The sequence below is a fragment of the Littorina saxatilis genome, linkage group LG8, assembly GCF_037325665.1.
Source record: "Littorina saxatilis isolate snail1 linkage group LG8, US_GU_Lsax_2.0, whole genome shotgun sequence".
NCBI classification, from domain to species: Eukaryota; Metazoa; Mollusca; class Gastropoda; order Littorinimorpha; family Littorinidae; genus Littorina; species Littorina saxatilis.
In genome coordinates, this window is record NC_090252.1 from 16,456,793 (window position 1) to 16,469,786 (window position 12,994).

At 40.4% G+C, this 12,994-nt stretch overlaps 1 protein-coding gene and 1 long non-coding RNA gene across 2 annotated transcripts in view; one reads left to right on the top strand and one right to left on the bottom strand.

Annotated features, from left to right (window-relative positions):
- Positions 1 to 4,667: 4,667 nt before the first annotated feature.
- Positions 4,668 to 6,923, bottom strand: LOC138972898 (uncharacterized). The gene is made up of 3 exons (XR_011457801.1): positions 6,316 to 6,923; positions 5,612 to 5,787; positions 4,668 to 4,858 (listed from the first exon to the last, which is right to left on the bottom strand). It is a non-coding gene; the product is annotated as an uncharacterized lncRNA (long non-coding RNA).
- Positions 6,924 to 9,322: 2,399 nt separating this feature from the next.
- Positions 9,323 to 12,994, top strand: part of LOC138974534 (uncharacterized) — a 96,328-nt gene continuing 92,656 nt past the window's right edge. The window contains exon 1 of the mRNA XM_070347248.1: positions 9,323 to 9,383. Within this exon, the coding sequence (XP_070203349.1) occupies positions 9,323 to 9,383 (61 nt within the window). The remainder of the gene's footprint in view (positions 9,384 to 12,994) is intronic.

Here is a 12,994-nt window from a genome sequence, read left to right on the forward strand (position 1 = left end):
ACAATTGCAAGATTTTAGAAAACAAACAAACAAGATCTAGACATTGTCGACAAGCCGCGTGCATGCAATCAACCAGAGATCTGTTGCTACAGTATCTCTGAATCAACAGACTCTTGAATCGAGAAGATTAAGGAGGTTACTTGATACAGATAGTGATGCAGTTTTCAAGACATCGATAAAGCTCATGCTGAATCATTTTTTTTATTCCCAGAAATGTACCATTGAATTGATGCAACAACAAAAATAGCACTAGATTTCTACAATTTTGATTTTGCATGGAACACTCCAAAATAATTTCCGGGGAGCATCTCCCGCACCCCTAAGTTTTTTTCAATTTCAGGAGTTATTTCCCTCAGGTATTTTCATGCTTAAATGCTGTGAGTGTGATGCATGTGTAATCTGATAACAAGATCATTGATGCTGATTATATTGCTAATGTATACATTTGATTTTGTATTTACAGAAGCAGCCATTCCTTTGCCCTCTGCATCTAGTGAGAGCTTAGGACCAGGGCCAGATCATGCCTTTGCAAAGAGGGACACGACTACATGTGAGGGTATTGTTATTGGAACACAGACTACCTCAAGTTGGCAGAGCTGCAGATGATAATTACATAACAGGCCTCTGTGATTAATCGTCTGACTGAAGATGTTTCTGGCTTGAAGAAAGACAACATGAAGGTGAAGGAGAACATACGCTCTTTTTCTGTTGATTCTCTACTGAAAAATGACACTGCAGTATGGTTTCACACATATGGTGATCTTTCGGTATGCATGTACCTACTTCGTAAAAAAAGGCAGGTCTACATTACTGGGTTGATGAACTGCCAAAGGCCACATCACTCCAAAGAGCAAGAAGCTTATTTTGTCATGTAATGGTTTATATAATTTACTCTGGTACTCTGGTAGAATAAAGGGCCCATTATCAATCAAATCTCTGGTCTGGTCTGAGTTTGTTTCATCAATGATTGTATGTGAGCTTACGAACATAACGATTCCCACTTTAAATAAATGCGATCAAGATAATTAGGTAGACAACATGTCAAGAGACGTTTATTCCTTATTTCTTGTTATAATTGAAGGATATTATTATGCAATATACTGCTTTGTTTTTTAAAATGGCTTCAAATTGTCTCCCTTGTACCGACACTTTAGTACACAATTTGTGCATTCACTTGAGTTATTTCTTAAAGAAAATTACCCCCCAAAATTATTCAAAACAGTCTTTGACATATCTACAGTTTCATTAAAAGAAAAACTGTATTTTATTTTAAGTGATAAATAAATATAGACAAATCTTGGGACTGTGCACAAACTGATCGGCTTGAACTCAAAAGTCGCAGCCAAGAATCTTCTGCAACTTTTGAGTTCAAGTCTGTCAGCTTGTGCACGGTCCCACAATCAGTTCAAAAAGAATTTTCCTTGATATAGCCTTGAGAAAAAAAAAGTAAGTAACAAATTTTGTACAAACAAATTTGTTCAAGGGAGACAATTGGAATCATGTTTTTTAAAATCGGTGAATTGCATTATAATTTCCTCCCAAAAATAACAAATAACTGTGAAATAAATTGGAAAAAAGTGCTAACATTATTACCTTGATCAGATCGATGTGTATGACAAGGAATTTCTATGTTTGCTGATTTGGTTGTCCGGTAATGACTTTCATGCACAGGGCTTCTAAATTCACTCGCTCAAACGCTCATGTCTGCACCAACATTCACACACGTCCATATTCATAAGGGATGGTGACAACACGCTCTTGAACAACAAACATGGCACAAAACGAATGAACATTTCAAACATTTCGCTATTGAATGAAATCATCAGTACATGGATATCAAATCATAAAACATCTCACAAAATATCTCCTTGCCATTCCGAAGTTGAAGAAGAATACAGTCCGGCATTACACACACTACACTTTCATCACTGAGAATCGCTGTTCACAACACATGTCCTCGGCTCTGATACGTTCTCCGAATAATACACACAAGTCATGGATGATGGTATAGTCCGTACGAAGCCGAAACACTTCTTACTATCCTCTGACACAAGTTCTTATCAGCTTCCACAATCTTCTGTCTTAACTGCAGGCATTTAAAAAATTAAACCTGAACTCACACACAGAGGTGACAGCACTACGTACCCTCCCTCGCTGTAAACAAAGTACTGATTTTACCTGTCCATATTGAAACTACATACATTTTTCACTTGACAGAACAGTTAACTGTTGCTACCAACTTAACCTTTGCCGTGCTTCCTGGGTTCACCTGTACCCAGAGACACACTAAAATCATTGTAACTCTGGAACCATTAAAGGTATCGTTTTGAAATTTTAAGTATCTCTCACACACCTAATTTGCTCTCTGTCTGCAAATTTTTAGTGTGTACATGACAAAACATTAAAATTAATTGATTATGATAATTTACATAAACACTACCGATGGCGCGGGTTCACACAAACCCATACTTTTAAAGAGTAGTAGTGATTGTAACTATCCCTCTGCCGACGGCGCGGGTTCTGCTACACCCATAATTACCAAAGCGGCGGAACAGTGTCTGTCTGCCTGTTTGTCTCCAAGAGACTGTCTGTCTCTCTGTCTGTCTGTCCGTATCTCTCTGTCTGTATGTCTGTTGTCAGTTGCTCTGTCTGTCTGTCTGTCTATCTGTCTATCCGTCTATCTGTCTATCCGTCTATCTGACTGTCTGTCTATCTGACTGTCTGTCTCTGTCTCTCTCTCTCTCTCTGTCTCTCTCTCTGTCTCTCTCTCTGTCTGTCTCTCTCTCTGTCTCTCTCTCTGTCTCTCTCTCTCTGTCTCTCTCTCTCTGTCTCTCTCTCTTAGTCTCTCTCTCTGTCTCTCTCTCTTAGTCTCTCTGTCTGTCTCTCTTTCTTAGTCTCTCTCTTTCTTAGTCTCTCTATCTCTCTCTTTCTTAGTCTCTCTCTCTCTCTTTCTTAGTCTCTCTCTCTTTATTAGTCTCTCTCTCTCTCTCTCTCTTTCTTAGTCTCTCTCTCTTTCTTCTCTCTCTCTTTCTTAGTCTCTCTCTCTCTTTCTTAGTCTCTCCGTCTCTTTCTTAGTCTCTCTCTCTCTCTCTCTTTCTTAGTCTCTCTCTCTCTCTTTCTTAGTCTCTCTCTCTTTCTTAGTCTCTCTCTCTCTTTCTTACGTCTCTCTCTCTTTCTTAGTTTCTCTCTCTCTCTTTCTTAGTCTCTCTCTCTCTCTCTCTTTCTTAGTCTCTCTCTCTCTTTCTTAGTCTCTCTCTCTTTCTTAGTCTCTCTCTCTCTCTCTTTCTTAGTCTCTCTCTCTCTCTTTCTTTGTCTCTCTCTCTTTCTTAGTCTCTCTCTTTCTTAGTCTCTCTCTCTCTCTTAGTCTCCCTCTCTTTCTTTCTTAGTCTCTCTCTCTCTTTTTCTTAGTCTCTCTCTCTCTCTCTCTTTCTTAGTCTCTCTCTCTCTCTTTCTTAGTCTCTCTCTCTCTCTTTCTTAGTCTCTCTCTCTTTCTTAGTCTCTCTCTCTCTTTCTTAGTCTCTCTCTCTCTCTCTCTCTTTCTTAGTCTCTCTCTCTCTCTTTCTTAGTCTCCCTCTCTCTCTTTCTTAGTCTCTCTTTCTTAGTCTCTCTCTCTCTCTTTCTTAGTCTCTCTCTTTCTTAGTCTCTCTCTTTCTCTTTGTTAGTCTCTCTCTCTCTCTCTTTCTTAGTCTCTCTCTCTCTCTTTCTTAGTCTCTCTCTCTCTCTTTCTTAGTCTCTCTCTCTCTATTTCTTAGTCTCTCTCTCTCTTTCTTTGTCTCTCTCTCTCTCTTTCTTAGTCTCTCTCTCTCTCTTTCTTAGTCTCTCTCTCTTTCTTAGTCTCTCTCTCTCTCTTTCTTAGTCTCCCTCTCTCTCTTTCTTAGTCTCTCTCTCTCTCTCTTTCTTAGTCTCTCTCTCTCTTTCTTAGTCTCTCTCTCTCTTTCTTAGTCTCTCTCTCTCTCTCTCTCTTTCTTAGTCTCTCTCTCTCTCTTTCTTAGTCTCTCTCTCTCTCTCTCTCTCCCTCTCTCTTTCTTAGTCTCTCTCTCTTTCTTAGTCTCTCTCTCTCTCTTTCTTAGTCTCTCTCTTTCTCTCTCTCTTTCTTAGTCTCTCTCTCTCTTTCTTAGTCTCTCTCTCTTTCTTAGTCTCTCTCTCTCTCTTTCTTAGTCCTCTCTCTCTCTCTCTTTCTTAGTCTCTCTCTCTCTTTCTTTGTCTCTCTCTCTCTTTCTTAGTCTCTCTCTCTCTCTCTTTCTTAGTCTCTCTCTCTCTCTTTCTTAGTCTCTCTCTCTCTCTTTCTTAGTCTCTCTCTCTCTCTCTCTCTTTCTTAGTCTCTCTCTCTCTCTTTCTTAGTCTCTCTCTCTCTCTCTCTCTTTCTTAGTCTCTCAGTCTCCCTCCCCCTCTCCCTCCCCCTCTCCCTTCCCTGCAAGAAGTCGGTGAAGGGAGAAACTCGATGCACCCACTGAAGTAGCGCTGTGGGTTTCCCTGAACACCCCCCCCCCCCCCCGTCGTTAGAGAAATAAACGGTAAAAACCCTCTTTCAAATGTATGGGTTCAGACAAACCCGCATCGTCGTTAGAGAAATAAACGGTAAAAACCCTCTTTCAAATGTATGGGTTCAGACAAACCCGCATCGTCGGGCGTGTGTAGTCAAAAGCGGCATCCGGCAAAGGTTAATTAACTGGTATTGGAAAAAAAAATCACACCTTGAAAACCCTAGTTCAGTATATCATAACTATATGCAGCCTTCAAACGGTTGGTACCGGTTGTTGAAGATCTCTTAGTCGCGCTTCCTTGCATCCGGACTTCTTGGTCAAAATTGAGGCCTTGAAGAGTCGTCCGGGGAAACTTGTCTTGTCTTGAAGCATACCTGAAAATGAAATTATTTTTTTTACTTGACACTAAAGCAAATCTTATGCTGGGTACAAATGCTAAAACAAGTTGCGCCAGTCTGTCAAACATGTATAACGATACTGAACGCAGTACATTTCACGAGGACAATGCTTAGCTGAAAACCAGCATCCACGTCGAATAAGGTAAATGGCAACCCAGCATAGCGCAGTAGCAAAACTGTCCCACAGGAAATCACGCTTCCCTGTGTTTAAAACAAATCTGTTTAACTTTCTAAGCTTGTAGCCCTGAAAGTCAAAAAATTATGCACTAGCCTCTGGCTAGTGATTCTGAAAACGTACCAGCCAGAGAGCAAATTTTACGAACCAAACCAACAATTTGATTCAGCATCTTCACTCGCATTTGGCGAGTAGATGAACACTTCTACTCACCAGATGCATGCTTCTACTAACTATGGCGAGTAAAATACTTGCCACTTTCACTGTTTCAGGGCTGGTTTGTTTTTAACCTTTAGAACATGTTGTAGTTTTCCAGAAATTGCTCTACACACAAACATACACCACCGCCCTGGTCTCTTGACTAAATGTAAAATGCATAGTTTGTTGATAATGCACTTTATAAATATCACTGTTTCTCTTTCCCCAGTCTTGTAGCTGTTGTAGTTAACAAGCTCTATATTTTAACTTTGAGACTTATGTTCTGAAAAAAATAGATCACACTCTGATGTAAACCTCTAGGTAATGCAACCCTATTAATTATTATACACACTTACTTAACAATTTGTATGTCATCGAGAGCAGCTGGTGCAGTTTTCATGGCAGCATGCCCCTTCCACATACATTTGTAGTGTGTACAAGTTTTGTCTGCTGGCACAGTGTCGATTCCTTCAGCCATGTAGTGGGAAGCAGCAAAAAGGGTGGCGGCCACATGGTTGCAAGACTGTCCTTTCTGGTAAAAACAACAACACACATTCAAATTCCGTTTGTGTCATCTTGATTTTCCTTAGCCTGCTAGTAATAACAATTAACTTTATCTTTCCTAGGAATTCCTACAGAGAGCTTGTAAGCGCATGCTGTTGATATCTATATAAAATATATACCGGCTCAGAATGGAATTTGATCTTACTGCAGTGATAACCTTCATTGACAAGAGGATTCACAAACACATGTGTACGTACACATTAAATAAAACTCCGCACTCAGGTACCTGGTATTCTATTGAACATGCCTAGCCAACATGGCATGGTCTCCTGGAGATACTGATTGAAATTACATTAACATGCTGCTCATAACTTTGTCAAAAATGACAGCTTTTGCATGCAGACATTTTTAGTAGAGAATTATGAATCTCTGTGTGTGTTTGTCACTGTGTGTGCCATGCATTATATGACTGAGTATGAAAACTGATTGTGTAAGATACCAAGTAACGCAGCCATCAAGTTAATCCCACAAAACATACAAGGCCAACAACACTTACCCAGCAATACACTCGCAGTAGGCTCCAAGTGCCTGTCCGGTCAGCGTCCCCCCACAACAGCATACACTTCGTTGCGAGTCTGCTTCATTGACGTCAGCACACTCGCTCTGAGTCTGATCACCACAGTTGCTTACTAGCTGTTGTGCCATGCAGAAAGACATTTTATGCACACAGTATGTCTATCGTTTACCCCAAGGTTTTGCATTCTTTGCGCTGGATGCGTCGTATAACTTGTCGAACGTCGACGCAGTAGTATCAGTAAGAAAGTTGATCCAGAGATCTGTAGATCTGTGGTCGATCACCTCTGCTTCGCTTATGCAGGGGAAGTTCGCCAAGTCTTTCGTCCATATACCACCAATAGCCGTTTCAAACCATACCTTCATGCATGTCCTTGACTTTTAGTTCATGATTTTGAACAAGATAATCCGTTTTCTTGCAGAATTTCTCAAAGTAATCCTCTAGCAATAGTACTTCGAGCACCGACAGTGAAAGAGGTATTTCAGGCCAGGCACCTATTGCCCCTTATTTCCGGTTATCAGAGAGAGGCTGCCGTGCCCTAAAATCTGATTGGTCGAAACGCTGGGGGCAAAGGTTATACGAAAAAGGTCTATTGCGCTCGCTAATTCCCCTCGTCGAATTTTTAGAACTAACACGTCACGCTACACTTTCCAGAGTGACGTTTTGCTTTGACGTAAGAGATTGCACCAGGCTATGGAAGAGATCGAGGTTCTAAAACAAGCGTCTTCAATTTAGCTGCCTCGAATGCAGGACATTTTCAGTAAAATACACGTAAGTACAGTAGGCCTATGTAGGATAAACAGAATACTACATGGCTTGCTGTTCCGTACCTTTTTCGTTGCTTTTTCAAATAGTGAACAGCTCGCTTTCGCTCGCAGTTCAATATTTAAAAAAACAACTCGTGTAAATCTGGTACGACACAGCAAGCCATGTACTATTCTCTATAGCTCCGTTTACGTGTACAGTAATTTGCTTGGCTGGTAAAATGACCGACTCCTGTGTGTTGTCTTGACTTTGATTTCAAACCTTATTCAGGGCGTACACGCATGTTTGTGTGTGTGTATGTGTGTGTGTGTGTGTGTGTGTGTGTGTGTGTATGTGTGTATGAGTGTGTGTGTGTGTGTGTGTGTGTGTGTGTGTGTGTGTGTGTGTGTGTTGGTGTTTATGCTGGGATAACTCGACTCCCGCGCGAAATTTGGCGCTTTACTTCGACACATCGTTTTAATTCGACGTCGAAATAAAACACGTCTTCAAAATCACTCCAAAATAACTATGGAGGCTTGAAATAATGTTTAATACATATAAATAATTGAATTTGCCTTACATTTTCACAATTTAGCAACATGTCCGGATAAAACACACATTTTGTCACTTGTGTGCTTTGTGTATGTCCGGATATAACACCAGTAACAATCCCTGTTTACACACACTTTTTTATTCGCAGTTTAACACAATATGAGGTTCTTATTTTACTGTGACATGAGCAAGTTGCTTTTTAACTGTATTGTGAATTTAGAACAGCTAGACTTTAAATTAGAGAGAGTGAGTGAGTGAGAGAAAGAAACAGACAGACAGACAGACAGACACATAGACAGACAGTGCTTATGCGCGAAAACGAAGCGAAAGGAAACGGTTTGTCTGCTTTCAAACAAACAAACAAAACTGCATCGAAGCAAAAACTTACATTGCGCAAGTTTATAACCCCTGTCCTAGGTCTTAATAGCAACATTCGACAAATTCTGTTCTCTTCAAAATATCGGAAAACTCAAAAGCTATTTTGGATTGATTAAATCACTCAAAACCACAGTGAACCCATATTTTAAATTCGTTGTTGCAATTACAATTTTCCAGCAGACATTTATTGAACAGATTCTGTCAGCTTTTTTAGTCTTCCGAGTTGAAATGCAACTGTATAGTTCGGACCCGGTCAAAGAAAGTGTGTCCAATACTTTAGAGAAGTCAATGAACAAATAAGGTCTCCACAGTGCCGCCTTAAGTTTCGATAAGTCGAATTTTACGGCATCAAATGCTTTTATAAAAATGTGACCCTCCACCACGAAATGAGTCGCATGTCACCTTCGCATGATTTTCATAATTTTACATTTTCCTACAGAGTTTTTGTATGCTCTATCCAGTGGTGAAACCCGTTTTAGAAAAGAGCGAAAACTGTTTGAGTTATAAGCCTGTGACCAAGGTGACCCTCACATTGTTACCATACACTCCCCGGACTTATATTAAGCCTAGCGTAGAACCCCGCGAGGTGACATGCGACTCATTTCGTGGTAGAGGGTCACAAATAATGAAAGGCAGAAAACAAGTATCTGTTTAAAGTTGACATGCAACAGTTGTCCAAATACCGCTCATAAACACGCACTCATATTTCCAACACGCGTTGTATTCGTGCTTTGACACAGCACAACATTTTATCATTGTGAAAAACACTTCGACTCTTAATCAAATTTGCTGTGAAAGGCATTTCCTGCTGATGTATATCCTGAACCGCGAACGCAAAGTGAAATTACACAAATTCATATTTCACATCCTCGTTTAGGATTCCTGCCATCTTGAGCGCAAGTATAACGCCCACAAAAGGAAAACACAGATATGTGACCCTCCACCACGGCATGAGTCGCATGTCACCTTTGCATGATGTTCATATTTTTACATTTTCATAAAGAGTTTGTTATGCTCTATCCAGCGGTGAAACCCGTTTTAGAAAAGAGCGAAAACTGTTTGAGTTATAAGCCTGTGACTAAGGTGACCCTCACGCTGTTACCATACACTCTCCGGACTTATATCAAGTCTAGCGCAGAACCGCGCGAGGTGACATGCGACTCATTTCGTGGTGGAGGGTCACATATATGAAGAAAATGTGCTCGTGTGAAACCACTCCAAACCAGGATGAGCAATGCCAACATATCACAGTGCATGTAATGTTTGAGAAGACAGGCGACTGTAATTTCGTTGGATTTGGAGGTTTTGTGATATTATGGAGATGTTCCTGCGATGTGTTATCTTTGTTGTCTTCCCAATAGCCATTGTTTCACAAGGTAAGTGACCTCAATTTTGTCGTTATACGTCACTGCGTTGTTTTGATCGTCGGCTCTGTGTTTGTATTTGTTATTACTGCAAACGTTTGTTAAGAGAATGAGTCAAATAATTACGTTCCTATTGACTTGCCTGTCTACCCGTCTGTCCACCCGACCATCTGTCAATCGCTTTGTATACACATTTGTTTGTCGGTCAGTCTATCCGTCCTTCATGCTAGGTGGTTATCTACGCGTCTGGTTGTCAATGTATGTGTGTCTATATACAGGGTGCCCCCCCCCCCCCCCCCTCCATAAAAAAATGCAACCCACATGATGCTCATAACAATGATATTTGGTGTACACCAACTTCAGCTTATGCAATACCTGTCGACAATTTGGCATTGTTGTGGGTCAAATGGTCTGCGTTTTGTGAAATGTCAACTGTGGACTGTTCATGCATTAGCTGATGTTAATGTACACCAAATATGAAGTACTTTCGGCCACTAGACGTTAATGTTATAGTCTTTTGTTTGTATTTATGTTATATGTACCACCACTGCAATTTCTCCATGTGAGATGATACAGTTAATTTGATGTAATTTGATTTGAGACGTTATTAGCATGTTTGTGGGTTGCATTTTTAAGTCACACTGTATCAGTGCGTCTGCCTGTTCTTATATAAGTGGTTATAGACTGTGTAAAGATGCGGCTTGGGACTCTACTGATGATAGAAGGATAAACGCTTTGTATGGCCTGGCCTTTTGTCATTAATGCGTTTGTTTGCATTTGTTGTTATTGCAATCCAAACATTAAGAACATAATTCGTACATAATGACATATTCGCTCTAAGACAGTGTACACATGTGCTTTCTTTGTCCGTCTGTCTGTCTGTCTGTCTTTCTGTTTGTTTGTCTATCCGTCCGTCCGTCTGTCTGCCTGTCTGTTTGAATGTCTGTCCATGTGCCTGTCCGTGTTTGAATATAGGTTGTCCAACAGAGCATAGGTCCCAGGTGTTTCCATCTTACGCATGTGATTGGCTTTCAAGTAGACATAATAACCATCGCATTGATATATTCCATTGAGTATGTTCCTGGTTTGCAGAGCAAGAATGACAAATACACGCACAGCTTGATTTTATATGTTGAATACATTACGAATATTATTCCTGCTGGATATGTGTTTGTTTGTTTGTTTGCTTAACGCCCAGCCGACCACGAAGGGCCATATCAGGGCGGTGCTGCTTTGACATATAACGTGCGCCACACACAAGACAGAAGTCGCAGCAGAGGCTTCATGTCTCACCCAGTCACATTATTCTGACACCGGACCAACCAGTCCTAGCACTAACCCCATAATGCCAGACGCCAGGCGGAGCAGCCACTAGATTGCCAATTTTAAAGTCTTAGGTATGACCCGGCCGGGGTTCGAACCCACGACCTCCCGATCACGGGGCGGACGCCTTACCACTAGGCCAACCGTGCCGGTCCTGCTGGATAGAAATCACAGGAAGTGACAGGGGTTAGATAAACACACGATACTAACACGATAGATAATGGATGATATTGTTTTTGTAAATGATTGCATCATTAATTATCTTAAGAATTAATAACCGTAATCACGAACATGTATTCCAATCACAATTTGACATGATGAACATCCAGAGAACTGTACCAGATAAAATTAAACAGAAATCAAGAGCATGTACTTTAATTAAAAGTTGACATACATTATGATGATTACAATAAATACAAATCCGTATCACAAACTGGACCCCACAGCTCTAAAGAACAATTTAGCCAGTTCTGAGTTTTCAATGTGAAATGCTATGGTGTATGTGTAAAGGTTGTACAAAATACAGCTGTTTGTGTATTTGTGTTTGTCTGTCAGTCTGTCTCTCAGGAGGGGCATATCTCAAGCTTTCGCTGACAAATACTACACTTCACTAGGATTTTGAAAATTGTGTCAGTAACACAGAGGTAGGCTGTTGTGTTTCGAAGATTAGTCTTCTCTTAGGAAGCAGGCGATATATATATTGCCATTCACATGTAAGTATGCCTCGGGCATGACAATTGACTAGACGTGTGTCGTTTTTGTAGTCACCACATTATTTGACTTAAGGCTTCGAGTGTTGTTGAATTGTTTTTTGTTTTCACCAGGAAAACTCCAATTTGCAAAGTGAACGTACAAGGACATTTCTTTTCACAGATCCGTTTTAACTGGCAATGGTTTCATCTGTCCACTCTCACAAGGAAGTTATTGTCTGCATGTAGAAAAAAGAGAAAAACAAAAGAAAAGCAGTGAACTCAACCGATAATCAGGTTCTTGTCTATTATTCGAAATTAACGAGTTGTCGTCGTTACAGTTCTACGTCAGCGTTATGAGTAATGCGCCTTATGTGCTATTTTTCAGTCATTCAATTTCTGTGCAACTTTACAGATTCATTGTCGGCAATAATATATATGTCGTGCCAAATTCACGTAATTGCCGAATTCGCGAAATCGGCAAAATGTTTGCCTATTTCACGTAATCGGCAAAACGCTGACCATTACGCGAATTCGGCAGCGTTTTGCCGAAAATGCGTAAAAGACTTGTACATTGTGCCGATTTTGCGAAATCGGCAGCCCGTTTTTGGCTTTAAAGTTATCAAATGCCTATGATATAATCACACTTAGACAGCTAGATACTCGAATGGATAACTGTTGCAATAATCGATAAGTTATGGCAAGTTATAGCAACAAGTGTAGTTTTCGTGCATTACCAGAGTTATGCTTGACACAGACCAACACAGACCATCAAAACCAAAATAGAGAGGTAAATTCATGTTAATGCAATGTTCTGGTGACAAAAAAAGTTACAGACTGGCTGTCACTTTTGCAAAAATGGACAATATATAGGAGCCTTTATGCATTTGGAATTTCGCGTAATAGGCAGCGTTTTGCCGATTACGCGAAATGGGCAAAAATGTTGCCGATTCCGCGAATTCGGCAATTCCGTGATTTCGGCACGACATATATAATACGCTTCTGTTAAACCAGTAATTGATACGTTATGTGATATTTAAAAGAGCTAGAGACCTGTGAACATGAATATTAACAGCTATTGTGTTTTCAGCGTAGCAATAGGGTCCGGTATTTAGACGAGACAAGTATAATGCCGACGAGTCGAAGACGAGTCGCATTATACTTGTTCGAGTCTAAATATCGGACCCTATTGCTACGATGAAAACACAATAGCGTTTATATAGCTATTCTGACATTAAATTTTGTGTTAAAATCATGTTTTTGTCAGCAACAAGTACCAGAATGGTCCATGTCGTTGATTGCAGACGACGGTTCCCTTTCCGCATGAAGCCACGGAAATAACCGAACATTGAAAAACCCACGGACATGTATTACGGAGAAAACTCGAGATAACCGGATGTTTAGCATTACGTCAATATGCTAGGAATCATATGACGTCATGACGTATCATGCTTGCCTACGTATATTGTATGTTCGAAAGTCTGACTTCTGTTGGGAATTCGCGTGGTGAAGACTGCGGTAAATCTGTAGATGATAAGAGAACAAGGATTGTCTCAGAAGAAACGACTAAATGTTTCAGACCGGTAACTTCATTTCAACATTGCACTATAC